General features: G+C 34.8%; 1 protein-coding gene across 1 annotated transcript; it reads right to left on the bottom strand.

The window, feature by feature from the left end:
• Positions 1–819: 819 nt before the first annotated feature.
• LOC114268222 (V-type proton ATPase subunit d2) lies at positions 820–13,144 on the bottom strand. The gene is given in 7 exon segments (XM_082866789.1): positions 820–1,247; positions 9,348–9,455; positions 9,571–10,591; positions 10,691–10,798; positions 11,442–11,562; positions 12,422–12,602; positions 13,030–13,144. Coding segments are annotated over 4 exon segments (438 nt in total). The 5' UTR covers positions 13,030–13,144; the 3' UTR covers positions 820–1,247; positions 9,348–9,455; positions 9,571–10,563.
• Positions 13,145–21,956: the final 8,812 nt, after the last annotated feature.

Genomic DNA, 21,956 nt, shown 5'->3' with positions numbered 1-21,956 from the left:
CCCGCCACCACCCGCTATCCGCCACTCACCCACCTGCCACCACCACCTACTCGCTACCACCCACCACCCGTCACCGTCACCGTCACCGTCACCCACCCACCCACCACCACCACCACCACCACCTGCCACCACCATCCGCCATCCGCCATCCGCCGCCCACCTGCCACCACCAACCACCACCCACCACCCGCCACCACCACCACCACCACCCACTCGCTACCACCCACCACCCATCACCGTCACCCACCCACCCACCCACCCACCACCACCAGCAGCTACCCACCGTCACTACTTTCTACCATCGTCTTCCGCCGCCACTTGCCACCACTTGCCATTTCTCACTCTTTTTTATATTTTTAAAATTTTTTAAACATTTTGTGAATTACCAAACGCGTTTGTAGTTTATGTTTTTCTAAAAATAAATAAAAAATAAACAAAAACCAGTTTATAAAATTTTTGTAAATATAAACTGAAAACGTAAACGTTACCAAACGCATAGTAGCCAAATGATTGTTTTTCTTTTGCCTACGAAAAATTTAGTAGCCAAATGTTTGATTTATTTTTTACTACAAAACTTTTAGTAACCAAATGTTTAATTTGTTTTTAGCTACAAAACTTTTAGTAGTCAAATGTTTGTTTGTTTTTTTTTTTTTTTTTTCCCCTTTTTATTGGCTACAAAACGTTTAGTCGGCAAAAACATGATATTATGTTTTATTGCTAATATTATAATGTGTCCATAACCTGTCTGTATTCCATTTAACTTGTAATATGTATATAAATAAAATGATACATAAATTATCGATCATTGCGCAATCTGCATTTGTATACAAAAAATAAATTACTTTAATTGTCCAAGTACATACAACCGAACTATTGTCCAAACTAAAATAATAATTCCATGCAACATATTCAATCATACAAAAAGCAAAGCCCTCCATATACAAAAATTACATTTATTATACCATGTGAAATGACCATTTGGCATAGTACAAATTACCATCATAATCTATACCACGACAAAAGGTGATATATGTACCAAGCCAAAAATTTATCTATGTACCACGACCAAAAATCAATTTAGTGGACGGCGTCAAAAGGTGATCTATCTACCATGCCAATAATTATCTGTTCGCTACCAATAGTTTTTGTATCAGGAATGGTTAACTGCACAAAAGCTGGAGACGACAAAAGTACAATTTCTTCTCCATACACCAAAATATCTCTGCAAGTCCACGCAACGAAGTCATCTACAAAAAACAAAAAAAAACATTAGAATTAGACCAAAAAATGCCCAACTTCATGAATGAATTTGGAAACAAGTGACAAATAAAAATAAGTGTGAAGCAACCTTCCATGATGAATCAATTATCAGTCATCGTACAGTCTTTCTAAAGTCTTTTGTTATAAGGAACATTATTAAATGCAGAACAATCATTACTAAATCTTTCATTAGTAACATACAGCTAATGTAACAATCTTCTATTTGTATGCAACATGTATACCAAATTCTGTAGCTAAACCAATATCAAAGCCCAATGTGAACACTTTGCTTGGTTCCCATTTTTTAAAAACAATTTTCAGAAAATTCTACACTCTTATTTTCCGTATTTTTTTGTTTTTACTGAATTTTTTTACTATTTTATGCAAATTTTTTACTTTTTAGACACACCTAACATAAATACACCTAAAAAGTAAAAAAATTATAAAAAAAATCTTTTAAAAATTCACTAAATACCAAAAATACAAAAAAATACAAAAATTTAGTACATTTTTTGTATTTTTATGTATTTCTTAATTTTTTAAAATATTTTTTCACAATTTTTTTACTTTTTAGACACATCTAAGTAAGGTGCATCTAAAAAAGTAAAAAAAATGTTTAAAATTTTAAAAATATTCACTAAAAACAAAAAAACACGAAAATCAAAAAACTTAATCCAGAAAACTCAAACCAAACACAGTGATTCTTTTTACCAAGTTCCTCATTATTTATTTGCAAAAGACACTTGAATCATTAGATTGGATATAAAACCATCGGTGCTTATTAATGTATGTCAATGCCATTTCAGAGAGGATATTAGAACATGTGATAAAAATAATAACACGTGTGTACGTTCACAAAATTAGCAAGTTTAAAACATTCCGTCAGTTGTCACAAGTCCTATTGTAATGGGAAAGCTGCCCGTGAGAGTTAGACAGAGGTTCGGGGGATGTTTTGAAGTTTCGCCCCCGAAACGCCCTTTTTCGACTAAGTTTTGGGCATATTCGTCTCTAAATCCCAATCTATAGGTCCGAATAACATTCCATCAGTTGTCACAAGTCATATTTGGCATGGGAAAACTGTTCGTTTCGGCCACACGGAGGTTCGGGAGCTGTTTTGAATTTTCGCCCCCGAAACGCCCTTTTTCGACTAAGTTTTGGGCGTATTCGGCTCTAAATCCCAACCTATAGGTCCGAATAACATTCCATCAGTTGTCACAAGTCATATTTGGCATGGGGAAGTTGCCCATGTCCGCCACACGGAGGTTCAGAGGCTGTTTTGAATTTTCGCCCCCGAAACGCCCTTTTTCGACTAAGTTTTGAGCGTATTTGTCTCTAAATCCCAACCTACGGGTCCGAATAACATTCCTTCAGTTGTCACAAGTCCTATTTGGCATGGGGAAGCTGCCCGTGTCGGCCAAATGGAGGTTCGGGGGCTGTTTTAAATTTTCACCCCCGAAACGCCCTTTTTCGACTAAGTTTTGGGCATATTCGGCTCTAAATCCCAACCTATAGGTCCGAATAACATTCTATCAGTTGTCACAAGTCATATTTGGCATGGGAAAGCTGCCCGTGTTGGCCACACGGAGGTTCGGGGGCTGTTTTGAATTTTTGCCCCCGAAACGTCCTTTTTCGACTAAGTTTTGAGCGTATTCGGCTCTAAATCCCAACTTATAAGTCCGAATAACATTCCGTCAGTTGGCACAAGTCCTATTTGGCATGGGGAAGCTGCCTGTGTCGGCCACATGGAGGTTCGGGGGCTGTTTTGAATTTTCGCCCCTGAAACTCCCTTTTTCGACTATGTTTTGGACGTATTCGTTTCTAAATCCCAACCTACGAGTCCGAATAACATTCCGTCAGTTGTCACAAGTCCTATTTGGCATGGGAAAGTTGCCCGTGTCAGCCAAATGGAGGTTTGGGGGCTGTTTTAAATTTTCGCCCCCAAAATGCCCTTTTTGGACTAAGTTTTAGGCGTATTCAGCTCTAAATCCCAACCTATAAGTCCGAATAGCATTCTGTCAGTTGTCACAAGTCATATTTGGCATGAGGAAGCTGCCCGTGTCGGCCACACGGAGGTTCGGGGGCTGTTTTGAATTTTCGCCCCTGACACTCCCTTTTTCGACTACGTTTTGGGCGTATTCGTCTCTAAATCCCAACCTACAAGTCCGAATAACATTCCGTCAGTTGTCACAAGTCCTATTTGGCATGGGAAAGTTGCCCGTATCAGCCAAATGGAGGTTCAGAGGCTGTTTTAAATTTTCGCCCCTCGAAACGCCCTTTTTCGACTAAGTTTTGGGCATATTCGGCTCTAAATCCCAACCTATAAGTCCGAATAGCATTCTGTCAATTGTCACAAGTCATATTTGGCATAGGGAAGCGGCCCGTGTCGGCCACACGAAGGTTCGGGGGCTGTTTTGAATTTTTGCCCCTGAAACTTCCTTTTTCGACTACGTTTTGGGCGTATTCGGCTCTAAATCCCAACCTACGAGTCCGAATAACATTCCGTCAGTTGTCACAAGTCCTATTTGCATGGAAAAGTTGCCCGTGTCGGCCAAATGGAGGTTCGGGGGCTGTTTTAAATTTTTGCCCCCGAAACGCCATTTTTCGACTAAGTTTTGGACGTATTCGGCTCTAAATCCCAACCTATAAGTCCAAATAGCATTCTGTCAGTTGTCACAAGTCATATTTGGCATGGGGAAGCTGCTTGTGTCGGCCACACGGAGGTTCGGGGGCTGTTTTGAAGTTTCGCCCCCGAAACGCCATTTTTCGACTAAGTTTTGGGCGTATTCGTCTTTAAATCCCAACTTACTGGTCCGAATAACATTCCGTCAGTTGTCACAAGTCCTATTTGGCATGGGGAAGCTGCCCATGTCAGCCAAACGGAGATTCGGGGGCTGTTTTGAATTTTCGTTCCTGAAACACCCTTTTTCGAATAAGTTTTGGGTGTATTCGGCTCTAAATCCCAACCTATAGGTCCGAATAACATTTTATCAGTTGTCACAAATCATATTTGGCATGGGGAAACTATTCGTTTCGGCCACACGGAGGTTCGGGGGCTGTTTTGAATTTTTGCCCTCAAAACGTCATTTTTCGACTAAGTTTTGGGTGTTTTCGGCTCTAAATCCCAACCTATAGGTCCGAATAACATTCTGTCAATTGTCACAAGTCATATTTGGCATGGGGAAGCTGCCCGTGTTGGCCACACAGAGGTTCGGGGGCTGTTTTGAATTTTTGCCCTCAAAACGTCATTTTTCGACTAAGTTTTGGGTGTTTTCGGCTCTAAATCCCAACCTATAGGTCCGAATAACATTCTGTCAATTGTCACAAGTCATATTTGGCATGGGGAAGCTGCCCGTGTTGGCCACACAGAGGTTCGGGGGCTGTTTTGAATTTTCGCCCCCGAAAATCCCTTTTTCGACTACGTTTTGGGCATATTCATCTCTAAATCCCAACCTACGGGTCCGAATAACATTCCGTCAGTTGTCACAAGTCCTATTTGGCATGGGGAAGTTGCCCGTGTCGGCCAAACGGAGGTTCGGGGGCTGTTTTGAATTTTCGCTCCCGAAACGCTCTTTTTCGACTAAATTTTGGGCGTATTCGGCTTTAAATCCCAACCTATAGGTCCGAATAACATTCTGTCAGTTGTCATAAGACCTATTTGGCATGGGGAAGCTGCCCGTGTCAGCCACACAGAGGTTCGGGGGTTGTTTTGAATTTTCGCCCCCGAAACGCCATTTTTCGACTAAGTTTTGGGCATATTCGTTTCTAAATCCCAACCTATAGGTCCGAATAACATTCCGTCAGTTGTCACAAGTCATATTTGGCATGGGGAAACTGTTCGTTTCGGCCACACGGAGGTTCGCGGGCTGTTTTGCATTTTCGCCCCCAAAATGCCCTTTTTCGACTAAGTTTTCGCCCCAGAAGATTGCTTAATGTATTAGAATTGCAAATCTAAAAAAAAGGACTATATGTATGTCCTTGATTTTGTAGTAAGATTGAGACTCCCTCAGTGTTATAAAAAGCGCGCTTAGGCGCACGCCTAAGCTCAAGGCGAGGCAAGGCGCAGCTTTGCGCCTCAGGCATGGTGAGGCGAGGCGACATAGGTGAAGCGCTGCCTAGGCGATGAGGCGAGCGCCTTATTACGAAGCGCAAGGCGAGCGCCTTGTGCGCCTCGGACCAGTCGAGTTTGCCCTAACCAGGAGAGAAGAAAGAGAGAAGAGAGGAGTACTGGGTTTGAAGCTCCGACCAGTCGAGTTTGCCCTAACCAGTCGATTGACAACCTTCGACCTTCGATCGACCTCCGACGAGCTTCGATCAACCTTCGACGAGCTCCGACGACCTCCATCGACCTTCGCCTTCGCCTTCTCTCTCTCTCACTTTGCCTGTTTCTCTGTTCTCTCTCTCTCTTCGACTCTGTTTCTATATATATATATATATATATAGATATATGTATAGTATAAATTATAATTTATATTATATTATTATAACTTTTTATTTTTTATTTTTTATTTTTATTATATATTTTTATTTATGTTTTTATAAATTATATTTATATATATGATATGTTTTTATTTATATATTATATATATACCTTTATAAATTATATATATGTTTTTAAAATAAATTATATATATGTTTCAAAATAAAAATATTTATAAAAAAAATTTTAAAATTTAAGAAATAAATAAAATACTATATATATTAAAAAAATTAATGATTTTTTTTCTTTTCTCTTCTCTTCTTATTAAAAAAAAATTAATAATATACATATTAAATATTTACTTATGTTAAAAATTGTGCTATATTAATATTTTGCTTAACTTCTATATTTATAAAAAAAATTTTAAAATTTAAGAAATAAATAAAATACTATATATATTAAAAAAATTAATGATTTTTTTTCTTCTTCTCTTCTCTTCTTCTCTTCTCTTCTCTTCTTTTTTTACCCCAACTTTATTTTGACACATATTTTTTCCTTTCAAAAAAAAAAAAAAAAAACCCAAAACCATTTTCCAATTTGCACAACAAACCATAATTTATTCATCTCCGGGATTCACCCCGATCCACATTTTACACCACAACCACACAAAAAAAAAAAACAAAAAAAAACAAAAAAAAAAAAACAAAAAATACAAAAAAAAAACACAAGATCACCATCACCACCACAACTGATTTGTTTTCTTTTCTGCCGACGGCCACCCACCGACCTACTCTGCCGCCGGTCTTTTCTTTTTGCCTCCGTCCTGGGCGGTCCTTGACGGTGCTGCCTCTGTGCTTCCTAATCCACCAAGCACATTCACTCCCCCCTGCTCCTCCACTGCAGCATATGGCGGACCTCCAAATCGGAACATCACGGTGGCCTTCCGCTTCAGCTCCTTATTTTCCGTCTTTAGCACACTAATCTCTGCTCGCGCATCCTTATACATGCGTTGGAGCAGAGCCAGCTGGGAGTTTAACTGTTGCACCTCATTTGTCCTGCTCTGCAGCCGGTGCGACAAATTTGTGACCGCAGTCATGGTTTCCACGCATGACTTCAGAGTATACTGATTGGCCTCAATATCAGTTTGCACCGCCATTTTTTGCTCCACCGACCGCATCGGAAAGTTCAAAGGAGCAAAACCAGAGGTGTTTGGTTGAGGTTCACTGGCCACCACACCAGTTATTTCTCTTGTGGACTCATTTAGTTCTGGAAAGAGCGTAAGCAGTCCACGGGAAGAGGAGGCCATGTTCTGGTTAGCTGGACGGGAAGAAGAGGCCATGTTATGGGTTGCTGAGTTTTTCAGAGAAGAGTTGGTTACAGAGTGTTTCAAGATTTGCAGCTCTTAGAGACAATCTCTCAGAAAACGAATATCTCTCTCAGAAAATGAAGAGTTTTTTGTTCAGAAGTTTTTCCACAAAGTTTTTTTTTGTCTTCGCTTCTGCCTCAAGCACCGCCTCCGCCTCAGTTTATAAAGACCCTGACGAAGAGGCAGACACGCGCATCATGCGCCGCTCGGCGCTCGAAGACAAAATGGGCGCGCCTTTTGATGGCACGTCTTTTGATGGCACGCCTTTTGATGGCACGTCTTTTTATGGATTGGGCACGTCTTTTGATGGCACGCCTTTTAACAGATTGGGCACACCTTTTGAGGGTGCGACCACCTCACCTACTCCACTAAACCTAACCCACTACACCACTACCACCTCACCTACTCCACTAAACCTAACCCACTACACCACTATCACCATCCACTACACACCATCCACTACACCTACATCTATATAAGGAACCATTTGTAATAGACAGAAAATGTATCAAGATATCAATCAATATATCAATCAATATACATCAATCAATAATAATACATCAATTTATTTTACAGTATGAATTAATTTATTTATTTATTTATGTATCTATTTTTTTAATTTATGTATGTATGAATTAAATAATTATACTAAAATTGTTATTTAATTTAAACATTATACTGAAATTGTTTAAAAACACTCTATATTAATTTTTCTATTTTTTACAAAGACTGTGCGCCTTATTTCAATAAAGCTCGCGCCTCGCCTTGCGCCTTGCGCCTAGGCCCCGAGAGACCTTCAGCGCCTTAGTGCGCCTTGAGCCTTTAAAAACACTGGACTCCCTTAAGTTATTTAAATGATCCTCCTGAGTATCCACCTTCTCCAACTCACTTTTGCCAATCAAATAGAACAATGCCAAGAGAATCATATGGACTTCACATTACAAGCCTACATGTCCTAAATGGAAGGCTGCAAAACCCACCACAAGACACATCCACAACACAATGGATTTGCCACAGCTGTGTAATACAGATTAAAAATGCATTGTGTTGCAGTAAATTCCAAGGCAAGATTCTTAAAAACTCACAGCGTTTCCCCACTCCAATTACCACTTGAAGAACCAAAAACCACCTTCATGGATGGTGATACTTTAAAACAAAATACTAAAGACCACTTCATTGAACCCGGAAAACTTCATATCCTACTACAGTCAACAGAGAAAGTTAAAGCAACCAGAAAACTACCATTACAACAGTACTGCTAAAAAGTTCTAGAACCAACAATGATGTGAGGTCCAACCAGAGTTCTTCTAAAACTACAAAGATCTCATGCAAATTTACTCTTGACTTAACAACATAGTATCAGTACTCACATATCAACATATCAAGGTGATTCAAAATGATGTTAACTACAGATTCTCGCCTAATGTAGCTTACTTAGGGCCTCACAAGGTTGGCCATCAAAAAATCCAACCAAGAAAAAAATATTCAAATCACTCTTTCATTAAGCAGTAACCACAGTAAGATATTGTGCTATTATTAGTGAACAGAAGCAACTGATTGGGCAGGAACATAAGATATGCGAAAACCACTCACTGGTCTTTCCAAACAGAACAGCATAATTGTCTTTTCAGAGAGAGAAAATGCAGTTTGTTAATGGTCATGTGCAGGCTACATGGTTTTTTTATTTTATTTTATATATACAATATAGGGTGGAAATAGGGGGCTTCAAACTGATGAATGTTCTTAATCATGCATACCTCAGCAAATTTATAATGTTAGTGCTCAGATTAGGTCTGTTGTAAGCTTAGCCAGCTTGTCATCTCCCAGATTAAGTGAGATGGGTTACTATCGTTGTGGATGTTGTTTTTTCAGAGGGGATTCCCTTCTTGTAATGTAACTATTTAATACTCAAAACATTTCCTTTCATGATTTAAGTTGCAAAAAATTATGAAAAAGAGCAGTTCAAATCAATGTTTTAGATGGAAAAAAATGCCCATAAGATATATCAGTTCTCTAAACAAATATCTGGTCCGTTTAGCCTATGTCAATGAACTTGCAGCTGTGCTTGAATTTTTCTTTTCTTTCTTTGTGTGTGTGTGTTTGTGTGTGTGTGTGTGTATAAAAGTAACAACATCAGAAAAATCTCGAGTCAGGATTATGGCTGCTTGAGTTGAGTTGGTCAGCTAGCACCAAAATAAGAGTATTATCAATTTCACCTTTTCATTATTACCACACAACAGGACACATTAATCACACAATGTGAATATTGTAAGTCAATTACACTGAGTATTTACTTATGAATACCTGTGTTAAATGAGCCCATGCCTCAAGGAAACTTGGATCAAGTTGAATTGATTTCATATGTGCCTCCTCAGCCCTCCTGTATTCACCAATTGAAGATAATGCCAAACCCTGTAAAAGTCAAAACCTGCTCCATCAATATTTTTTACATGGAAAAGTGCCTGAACTTTCTCAAGCTGATTGTACTATACCCTAGATCAATAAATTTTAGGAACCATAGAATTACCAAATATGTGTACGCTGATTTGTTATCCTTATCAAGCTTTACACATGCAGATAGGTCTTCAATAGCAGCATCAAAATCCTTAAACTTGAAATTAACAATTCTTGTATTCATTCCAATCCTCGTAATTACTAGTATGCCATGGTACTCTTATTACCTTCATGCATATTATGCACAAGAATTGCCATCCTTAAGCTCTTACGTAATGTCTACATTAGTAACATTCCATATTCACAAAACTAAATGACAAGAATTAGTCAAGTTGTTATTGATAATCTCTAGGTGATAACAAAATAGTTCTATCACAAAATCATACTATCATTTTTGGCATAGAGATAATAAATAAAAAAATCTTTATCCAAAATGATCAATCTGCCATCTTATCCACTCATACTTCAAATGAACAACATCACCTGCAATTGTATCTATAATACTCAAGCATGAAAAACTGAAGGAAGATGCAGACAATCATCAATAGCAAACAAGAATTTCCAATCTAATCCTCATATTCAAATACAGAAGGGTACTTATACTAGAAAGAAAATGAATGTTGAAAAATCATGATCCAAAAAATGCCTAACGGATTTGACGAAAGAAGTTTATAGTAATATTATAGGCAACAACATTGATTTATATCAGCCACCAGAATAGTGAATCCTCCTTAACTGCGGCTCGAGTGCTTGAGACCTAATAAGCAACTTAAGTGAAATTTTTTGGGGCTCTACAAGTATTCAATAATAAAATAATTTAAACCCTTCAAATGGTGCAGGAGGTAAGAATATAAAGACCCCAAGATAACCAATTATGTGACACTGTTTTCCCCATTTCATTTCTACGAACATACCATTTTCCTTGAGGCTCTACATATTTTGACATACAATAAAAATAATCACAGAAAGATATAGTTCAGATGTGTCAGAGAGCTCAGATGTGAGTACCTCAGATGTGATACACTCAGAGAAGTACGGAGCCAAAGGCCTGTCAACAAGCACCAGTCTATATAGTTCCCGCATATTCTGAGCAACTGCCAGGGTAGCAATATTGAGGACACAAATTAAGAAAAGCATTGCCATGTTATTAGTAGTCAAAACAAAACTACAAACCTGCATCAAGTAAACATTACCTGTCAAACATGCCCAAAGGGTGGCATTTCTCTAACAATTCCTGAACATCTCTTTCATGCAAGGTTCCAGTAACGATGAGGACAACGTTGTCAATCATGTGACCATATCTGTACAATATGAACAAATATTAGGTATTTAGGTTTCCAGAAAAATTTTAAGGCAATCTATTTTACCAGCCAGGCATTAAATTAAAAACGCAGTAAAGTAAAGGTTCACTCTCATCCTGTTTAGAAACCAGTGAATTGCACATTAAAGAAGATGAAACTGCATGCCTGTATGCCAACCAAACATAAGGTCGGACTTCAAGCAAGACTTGTAGCCAATGCACAGTTTGGGCTGAATTTAAAGGTATGTCAGACCAGCTAAAGCTTAACTGTACACACTAAATGCACCATGTGACTCAAAATAGCACAAACAGACACATGCTTAGTGAACTTCACATAACAATTATCCTGCCAATATAAGTAGGAATGCAACAAATACATACAACAATTACAAAAACCTTGTAACTTGGGGACAGAATGATTCCAAATGCATGGAAACTTCTCAAACTTTACCGAAAGCATCAATCTTGGGCAGAGAACCCACACACTCACATTAGGGAATACATAACCCTAGAGAATTACCCCTAGAATAAATATTTTGGCAAATTCTGCATGAACATAAACAACCAAGTACACAGTAGCTAAACTGTCTCAATACTTTACATAAAAAATTAGTCATGCTTGGAAAAGACTTAAATCTCCATACGTGATATACTCAAGAAAGGTTGACAATGGCTCTGTGGCTTGGCATAGCATGTGCTTGTACTCGTCAACCAGTTTAAGAGTGCATTTCTCCACAATTGTAGTTGTATGCAACGGGGAAGGTTCTGCAGGAAAATTACGATAACCATTATTAGTTCATAAGCTAGAACTATGAAATTCCACTATGAACATAATAAACATATGAAATTCCAACTGCTATTATCTTTCTGTAATTTTTGCTATACATTAGTGTATTTTATTTTTCATATATTCAAAAGAATCCATAGGATGCTCAAATTCTAGTCGTGAATGTGTGATATCAACCATTCTTTTCATTTATTTATGTTTTTAAGACAAGAAAATGTTGGAAGACTTAGGAATGTGTGTATCCTACTTTCAATAGTTTCAAGGACTCGAGCAATGCTCCTCAAATGCTAATTGAGAGTCTGAGAAGTGTTGGCTGCATCTGAGCATATGCAATTTATTTTAAAATTATGGCGCATCCAATATGCTTTGACATGGCTCATATCTAGAGTGTCGGTGTCATTCAATTCTCTACATTAGTAACATGATAACCATGATCGAGATAGTCTATTACTAAACCTAGGGCTAGGATTTGGTTCATGCTAATAGAAGACATAGAACACGCGATTAGCTAGATTTTGAAGTGTGATTCAAGTATATTTCTAGCTTAAACAATACATTAGTTGAAAACTTTCCATAAAAGTTTCGACATAGATTTCAAAATTAAACTCATTGATTACATTCTAGAACTTCAATTTAACATCGTGAAACGAATAATTTTAGCTAGAAGAACCCAATTCAATTGAGAAACACTGAGACCCTGATCCAAAAGAGAATTACAAGTTCATACATGAATGAGATCGTAACCCAAATTCTAAATTACATTCTAGGGCTTCAATTAACACAGTGAAACATTGAATTGAGAACAACTATGAGATCGATCTGACATTGCAGGGTTACCGTTTTGGAGGTAGGGTCAGTATTCGGTAGCGGAGAGGTGCATCTTGATGTCATCTAGGGTTTTGCACTGGCAGAGATTGTTGTAATTGGCGGCGGTGAGCAAACCAGATCTGTATCCCCTCACGATCGCTTCCAGGTAACCGCCATGGATGTTGAATGTCATCGCTTCGAATCCATACATCTTTGTCAAAGACGATTTGAGAGAGAAACACAGATCTCAATTCCCAAATCGCTAGTTACAGAGATTACGATATATATATATATACTAGTACCAGTGTTATATATATGTGTGTGAATGTAACGAACTTGTGGATCGTGAGAGAACCTAATTCGATGATATGATTAACCGCTTTGGACCGGCCCTATATAACAATTGTTTCTAAAATGGGTAAATTTACACTCTGCCTCTTTTAAATTGGTCATTTTCCCTCTTTTGAACCCTAAACATTTTTAACTCTTTGAGAAAGAGATGGAGAGAGACATAGACAGACAGATACGTAGATAGACTGTGTCAAAGCGCTCGAGCGAGAGAGCGAGAGACGCACAGACGGACTGAGAAGCAGAGCGCGAAAGCGAGAGAGAGAGAGAGAGCGAGAGAGAGAGAGGACCTGTGATTCAAGGGCTGCGACGGTGGTGATTGGAGCCGGTGGCGGTCGCGGTCGCAATGTCGCCCGTACAGTAGAATACGGTGAGGGGGGCTGAGTTCTGTGAGATTTGGTGAGGTGTGTGATACACTGTTGTTCACTTGTGTGTGATACTGTTGCCTATAGATCAACGCGCGCGCATCAATTAATGAAGTGGCGCGAGTTGAAATTTGAAACCTTGCTGACCAATTTTGAACTTAGTTGGGAAAGTATTGAATTATCACTCAACAGCGACGAAATTTTTAGTCGGGAAAAAGAAATATTACCGATTATTTTTTTTTTTTTAGGCTAAATTGTACACTAACAGCGACTAATATCATATTTAGTCGCTGAAAATTTTAATTTTTGCCGACTAAATTTAAATTTTGTCACCGATTGCAAATATTTATCGACTAAAAAAGTTTAGTAGGTAAATATTGAACCAATGCCGACCAAATTAAATTTTAGTCGCCAAAATTAGTCGGCAAAGGTACATTTTCTTATAGTGAAGGCTTCGAAACATGCCATAGGACAAGAGAAGTTTTGAATATGTGCCACTCTTTGAATATATATAAATTGGTAATTAATTAATTACCAAACAAATGCCTATTTTGGCATCATAATTATACAACTCTTACAGAATTCGAGAAGACTCATTCTTAAAGAGTTACGGGGGGTAGGGGTGTCAGCGGTTCGGTTTTGGACGGTTTGCGGTTCGGTTTGGACCCACCCGCATCTATGCAGTTTTGGGAAAAGTGAACCCGCAACCGCCCGCAATGCGGTTTGCGATTTGTGCGGATAGGGTTCGCGGATGTGAGGGCGGTTGCGGGCGGTTTGCGGATTGAACTTTTTTTCAAAAATTATTTTTAAACCCTTTTTTTTCCTCCCATTTTGTGAATCTTTATTTTGGACATTTTTCCTCATATTTTATAAAATGCTCCAACATTAATAATTAATGAATTAAAACTTATAAGAAACTTACAAAATAAAAAACACAACAAATTCAATTCGAAACCTAAACAAATCACTCAAAATCTACATTCATCATTAACTTACATTTATCCTACATTCATCATTCATAACTCAAATAAAAAAAAAAAGGCTACATTGAAAATTCTACATTCATCATTCTTAACCCAAATACAAAAAATAAAAAATAAAAAAAAATAATTCTTCATTAACTTACATTCATCCAAAATGCAAAAAAAAAATAAAAATTCATTAACTTACATTCATCCAAAACCAAAATGCAATTAAAAAAAAAAAAAGTGTTGTTAAACTTCATTCAACACAAACCTATGAAATAAAATAAAAACATTTCAATTCCAATCCTTCATTCACATGTTGTCAAACTTCATTCGCATCCAATCCAATTTTCACAAATTCGAATTCCAATTCCAATTCCAATTCCAATTCCATGCATTTGGTTGATGAACCCTACAAAAAAACAAATTGAAAAAATATAAACTTTAATCTTCAATTATAGTAAAAAATGAAAAGATAAACAAATGTCTATATATTTCATCTCAATATAGTAAGAAAATGTATTGAGTATATAAAAAAATTATCAATGATCAAATTGATATTAGAGATCAATTATAGCATCAACATTATAGGTTGAAGTTGAAGATGAGCTCGACTCCAAAGTACCTAATTAGGAATCAACAAGAAAAGATTAATAAAGCTTACATTAGAAAATGAACAATACAGATAAAAATGAAGATAAATAAATTCTCATTTACCCGAGTCATATTGCTCAAATTCCTCCACATCATCCATCGCCTTTCGAAGAGAAATTGGAAGGTTGCTTCGAAGCCAAGATTGATTGCTGGAGATTGAATACTATCCTCCATTTAAACTGGATTACAAAAACAGTCACAAATTCAATTTTAATTCAATCAAACAGATTAATTCAACAGATTTAATAAAAAATTAATTCAACAGATTATTTCAATAGATTTAATCAAACTGAATTAATCTGTCACAGTCACTAGTTTTTTATTAAAATTCCCAAAAACTCAATCCACATGTAAATCAGAAATTAATGTTACAAATAAAACTCATAAATAGAATAAACCCAAAAAATCAGTGATAGTATACAAAAACAGTCACAGATTAATTCAACAGATTTAATCAAAAATTAATTCCAAAAAACAGATTTATTTTTAATAACAGATTGAATTCCAAAAAAAACATCTGATTCAAATTCAATACATATTCAACACATTTTAATTTTAATTCTCATAACAGATTCATCACAGATTGAATTCAATACAGGTTCATCACAGATTCATCACAAATTTAATTCAATCTAAAACCATAGGTTTAATTCAATCCAATACCACAGATTTAATTCCAAAAACACAGATCTGTTGTAACAAACAAAAAATAAATAAATAAACACAGACAGATCTATACAGATTCAATACAGATCCAATTTCAATACAGATTCAAAAAAATTCCAAACAGATAAACAAAAATTAAATAACAGATAAATTAGAGAATAAGAGACATTCCAATTAAGCAGCTTTATGAACTGATTTCAATATTTGAACTGATAATCCCTATTTAAACAGATTTATGAACTGATTTCAATATTTGAACAGACATTCCAGATAATCCCTATTTGAACTGATTTATGAACTAGAGAGTAAGAGACATTCCAAACAGATAAACAAAAATTAAATAACAAATTAAACAAATTTATGAACTGATTTCAATACAGATAAATTACATAGACAGATTTAAATCAAAAAATCTGTTGCTTAAATAAAAAATTAAATCAAAGATACATTCTAAACAAACAAACACAAACAGAGATCGGGCGCGAGAGAGAAAGAGAGGCTTACATGTGAGAGAGAGCCGATCGGTGTAGATGCAAAACCAGAGAGTAGGAGACTGTGAGATGAGAGAGTGAGGGAGATAAGATACTGAGAGAGACAGATCTCATATGTTCGAAAAAAAACCAAAGATCGGAGAGAGAGAGACATAGACAGAGATCAGATAGAGGGGCTTTACCTGTGTGCCATGAGGTCGATCGATCGGTCGATCTTGTGAGAGAGAGACTCGATCACTGAGTGCGCAGATCAAAATCGCGAGTGAGAGTGAGAGAGAGACCGAGAGGAGGAGATGAGACAGTGATGAGTGAGTGTGTGAGTTTGATTAGATTAGGGTTTTTCTTGTTTTGAACGATCAGATTTGAAGGGGAAAAAAAGAGGTTATTTTAACGGTCAGATCAGATTTTTTTTTTAAAAAAAAAAAGATTTATGCGGGCGGGTTGGGCTGGTGCGGGTCAATCCCGCAACCCGAAATTTACATAAAATCCAAACCGCACCCTACCCTAATGTGTTTGCGAAACCACCCATACATGCGCGGTTCGGGATCGGGTAGGGCGGTTTGGGCGGTTCGAATGACCCTATGCCCAGTCCTAACGGGGGGTAATGTTGGCAATATAAAATATTCTTCTTATTATTATTAGTAGTAACATTATTATTATTGTTATTATTTTCAGGACACGTGGTATCCTCTAATTCATTTGGAAGTTAAAAAAAGTTATGGAGATGATGAAGAACATGAAGGGCAAAGTGGATGAGTGGAAAGACACGTGGCAGGACAATGATGGAGATAAGAGAAATGGATAGTTACTAAGTAGTTATTACTATATTTTTTCCTCTATAAATAGCCATCAATGGCTACATTGTAAAGAATTCAGAACTCAAATAAAAAATAATTGATTTCTATTTTTCTTGTCATTTATATTTCATTCATTTTATTTTATGCACTTGCTTTCCAAAGCATAGGAGTAGTGGTAAGTAATTGTTACTTTGATTGTTTACTCAATTACCCCGATTGTCCACTCAATCATCTTTCTCCATCTCCCTCTTTTTGTTAATTTTTCTTTTCTCTAAACTTGGCAATTTTAAAGTCCTCTTCATTAAGGCAAAAGAATCGTCAACACAATCATTTGCTTGAATTTAATATGTAAGGAATTTTCAATCCTTACTGGCACGCTTGCATTTATAATATTTTTTTTTGTAGGAAAAATAAGTCAACAGTTGTATGGCCATATGGGTCCATTTTGATAATCCGCACTGTCTACATTTTAAAATATATTAATTGGAATATACTTGCAAAAAATCGAGTCCATCGTTAATCATTTCATCGAATTGCATTAGTATTTTCAAAAATATATATGACAATTATGATTTGAAGTATAAAATTAAATACAAATACGAATGGATGAAAGAGTTAATAATATCCGATCAACTTAATTTTTTGTAAGTATATTATACTCTATGTATTCTAAAATATAAACGGTTCGATTTGTCAAAATAGGCCTCTAAATAGGCCTATATAGCCGTACAATAGTAATTATTGTGCCCCCACACATCAGCTATCCCATCTCACATAAAATTACAATAAAACTCTTGATATAGCCTTCGTTTGGCATGAAAAAGTTTAGGACTTTTTGGCTAAAATAATCACAAAAAGACAAAATAGGCTAAAAAAAATTAATAAGACAAAATATCACATCCAAACCATAGGCGCTGTTTGGGAAGCACCAAATAAGGCTATTATAGCCTATTTTGACAAATTAGCCTAAAAGCAACACTGTTGCAACCTTTTTCAAAAAAAAAAAAAATAATAATAATAATAATTCTGCACAGTCGGCAGTGTAGGCTGTGCCTACACTGTCAGCTACAACCTTTGTCCCATCAATAATTAAATTACCATTTTACCCCTTGATATCAATTTAAAAAAATATATTTTTAGGGATAAATTTGTCATTTTAAATTTAAATATCATTTCAACACACTTTTCAATACAATAACTCAACTAAAAAATCATCTCATCTTCCCAAACACAAAAACTAAAATAGCCACTAAAATAGCCAAATAGCCAAATAGCCTACTAAAATAGCCACTTCCCAAACGAGGCCATAATCTCACAAAAGTCAAAAAAACTAAAAAATTTATCCCAAACGAGACCTTCTAGCCCCAAACTAATCCACATCCCAAACGAAGCCATAGTTAGTTCACTTTCACACAGATGTCTATATACTTTAAAAATATTATTTTAATTTGAGTAAGTGTTAGAAATTCAAAATTTTATATTTATAAATTTAGTCACAATGATGTGACAATAAAATTGTGTCCGATATTATTAAATGTTTAATAAATTAAAAGTTCACACCCACTATATTATTGTAAATCAAATTATTGAAACTTTTTATGGGTAAAGTTTGTATGACAACAAAGAGGGAGTGTATTTAGAAAAGGGAAAAAATGAAAAAAAGAAGAAGAAAAGAATGTGAAGTACCAATAAATCTTAAATAGTAATTTTATGAACTGTTTAGTACTTCTTCTTTTTTCTTATGGACCTAAAGGCGCGTGTGCTATGTATTGAGAGATAAATATATAATATTGAAATTACTAAACCTAATATTTCAAAAAAAAAAAAAAAACTCCTTAGTGTATTTTTTTCAAACGTAACACTCCAATATAATACTAAAAAAATAACACTAAAAAACTTCTTAATGTACTTTTCTCAAACGTAATATTTCAAAAAAAAAAAATATATATTTTTTTTTAAACGTAACATTTCAATTAACATAACACACAACTCCTTAGTATACTTTTCTCAAACGTAATAATGTAATATTTAAAAAAAATCACTTAATGTATTTTTTTTACACGTAACACACTAAAAAACTCTTTAACGTACTTTTCTCAAACTTAATAATGTAACATTCCAAAAAACTTCATAGTGTATTTTTTTTGCAAACAGTCCAATCAATGTAACATACAAAAACTTCTTAGTATACTTTTTTCAAATGCAATATTATAATATAACACTCTAATATAATACCAAAAAACTATATTAATATAAATGTAAATTTCAACACTAGATAACTAATACTTTAACCATCAATCCCCCCTGAAAGAATATTCCACACCTTATCTTTCCATTCCCATCCCCAAAACAAATCAAAAAATTGAAAAATGAATCATAAAAAACATTCACTTAAATTACAAATCAAAAAAATTGAAAAATCGAATCATAAAAAACATTCACTTATACTCAAATTAGACATGGTTTTTGAATGGGGTTATAAGAAGAGGGCTTGAATTTAAATGGGTTGAAGATTCGGGTTGGATTTGTCACCTCATCTGGGCTCAATTTTGTTGGGAACAAACTTAAATAGAGCCCAAGCTGAACTTAATAAATGTAGCCCAAATTGAAATTAAATAGAGCCTACATTGCAAAGTTGAACCAAAAAACAAAGCATGACAACTTTGCAATTTCTGTTTTAAGCAGTTGTTGGGGGTGTTTGGTGTGGATTATATTTATAAGAGGTGATCATAACTTATTTTAATTTGAAAATTTGTATCAGATTATTTGATGTAGCTTCTTCTTACAGTTTTTTAAGCAAAAATAGCTTCAATAAGTTGAGAAAAACTGATTATTTTAGTTTCTACTTTCTGATTATCAACTTTTAACTTACAATAGTACTGTTGAATTGAAAGACAACAAAAATAAGAAAAATTTTATTCATACATAATTTATACAAAAAAGTTTATAAGAATGATATAGTAATGTCATTATTTTAAATAAATGCATTTTTAATGATATTTTTATTTTAAAGTGAATGTACATCATTATATATGAATTTGTTATTTATATAGTATTACTCTAATAATAATATAATATAATCTTTCCATGGGAATGTTATTGGATGGATGGATGGATGGCTGGCTGGAGTCTGTCAACCTTCTGGGCACCAACCCAACCCAACCCAACTGCAACTGGGATCTAATTCCTTTCCTTTATGTTCCTAAATAAATAAAAGTTGGTTGGCTTATATATATTGAAAAAATATCATTTAAGTTTTAATTTTTGCATTCAATCTTATTAACACTATATTAAGAGGGTTGATTCCCCTTTAATAATAGGACTCAAGTGAAGACTTAACCTGAAATTTTTTCAAACAATCTCATTGAGCAAAGTTCTGTTTCGGCAACATGTCAAAAAAAGCCAAAAGTCATTTTTAACTCATTATGGATCATATCATCTCTCACATAAAATAGTGAAAAAAGTCAAAAAAATCAATTTTTAACCTTCTTTCCAAAACACCACCGAAGAAGATCAGACTTTCATCACTCTTATTTCTACTTATGGAGAAATTGCTTCCGTAATTAAATCCATGACACTCAAATCGTAATGGAACAACCATAAGAATTTCATATATAGCCTAAACCAAAGACAGACTTACGTGCAGATTATAATAGGTGAATTTAGTCCAATAAGTCCTATGACAATTAATTGCATTTTTTTGTCAAATATTACTAAAAAATTTCACTAATTGTTAATTTTTAATGACAGTTTAAAAATTTTCATAAAAAATATTACTAATTATAAGTTTAGCAACAGTTTGAAAAAATCTTCACAAAAAAAATTACTAATTTTCAACTTCTAATGACAGTTTGAAAAATTTGTCATAGAAAGTCACTAATTTTAAGTTTTAGCGACAATTTATAAAAATTGTGGTAAAAAAGTCACTACTTATCAATTTTTAGTGACATATACATAAATTGTCACAAAAATTTTTTTAGCGACAATTTTACTATGACTCATTTTTAATAGAATTTGATAAAAATTAAATCTAATTATTAAAACTTATTGGTAATTTACCCGAAACCAAATGTTATCCATTGCAAGATTCACAAAAAAAGTTTTGGTTTCTTATCAAAAATTGTTAGCTAATAAATTATAACTATGTGTGTTTGTGCAGAAAGTTTATACACAAAGTGATAAGGAACATTTGTCCTATTATTACATATATATATATATATGCATAGTGAGGAATATTATGCAAGCTAGCACAAGAGAGTGACCCCATACCTAAAGCAAAGACATATGAAATATTACAATAATATTTTCTGTAAAAGATTCTCATGTTCAGAATTCAAATTCTATTATCTGATAATAATGAAAATAATGTTACTCCAGTCTTCTTCTTCTTCTCTACCCTACCTCTCCAAATTTATTATAAGAAAATATATACCTACATACATATATTTATATTTTTATAAATGGATATGTATTATATGCTGGGGAGAGGGTCAGCAGAGGAATTAGGTGAGCAGCTAAATAGAATAATATTGAAGAAATTGTTGTTGCCATGTCCTATCATTAGTTTGGTGGTGTCCTCAAGTGAGCTCTCTTGCATTGCCTAACCTTTGCTCCATGCCACACCATGTGCTCTCCTCAATAAAAAAATTGTGCAAATGAAGATGCTAAGATCACCCAAGTATCATTGATTGTCCATGCATTTGACCTTAAAGTGGACACAAGTAAGAATTTATCATCATTTAGGAGTGGCTGATCATTTGTCTAGTTCTCTTTTGTAGTATTATTGTCTCATACTCTTTTAACCATTAATTTTAATAACATAGTGATATGTAATGAATATATAACAGAAGATGAGACAGAGTATAAACCAAATGATATATTCTAGTCATTAATATATTTTAAATTATACAATTGTTAAGTTGAATTGAGTTAAATCTCTACTATAATTTGAAGGCATGAAATTTTAATGCATTGGTTGGTAAGAGCATTTCGAATGGCCTAATGTAAGCTTTACTCAAGTTAATAAATTGGGTAGGAGCTCTTACAATTTATTTCTAATGATATGTGAAAATTATTCTTAATGAAGCAAATAATAAATTAATTTGAGTTATCAGTTATATTCAGATTAGTCTAAATTAACACCACTCTGAACATTTTGTTATTAGTAAAGTTATTATAATAAGTCATAATCAATACCATAACATAACTAATTGTCCTACTAGAGCGTAACTAATTTTAATTTGATAATTTGATAGTCTCACCATCACAATAACCTGTAA

The sequence above is a fragment of the Camellia sinensis genome, chromosome 4, assembly GCF_055761805.1.
Source record: "Camellia sinensis isolate YWXY chromosome 4, ASM5576180v1, whole genome shotgun sequence".
Classification (NCBI taxonomy): Eukaryota; Viridiplantae; Streptophyta; class Magnoliopsida; order Ericales; family Theaceae; genus Camellia; species Camellia sinensis.
Note: the sequence above shows the minus strand (reverse complement) of the source record. Positions and strands in the feature narration are given on the sequence as shown.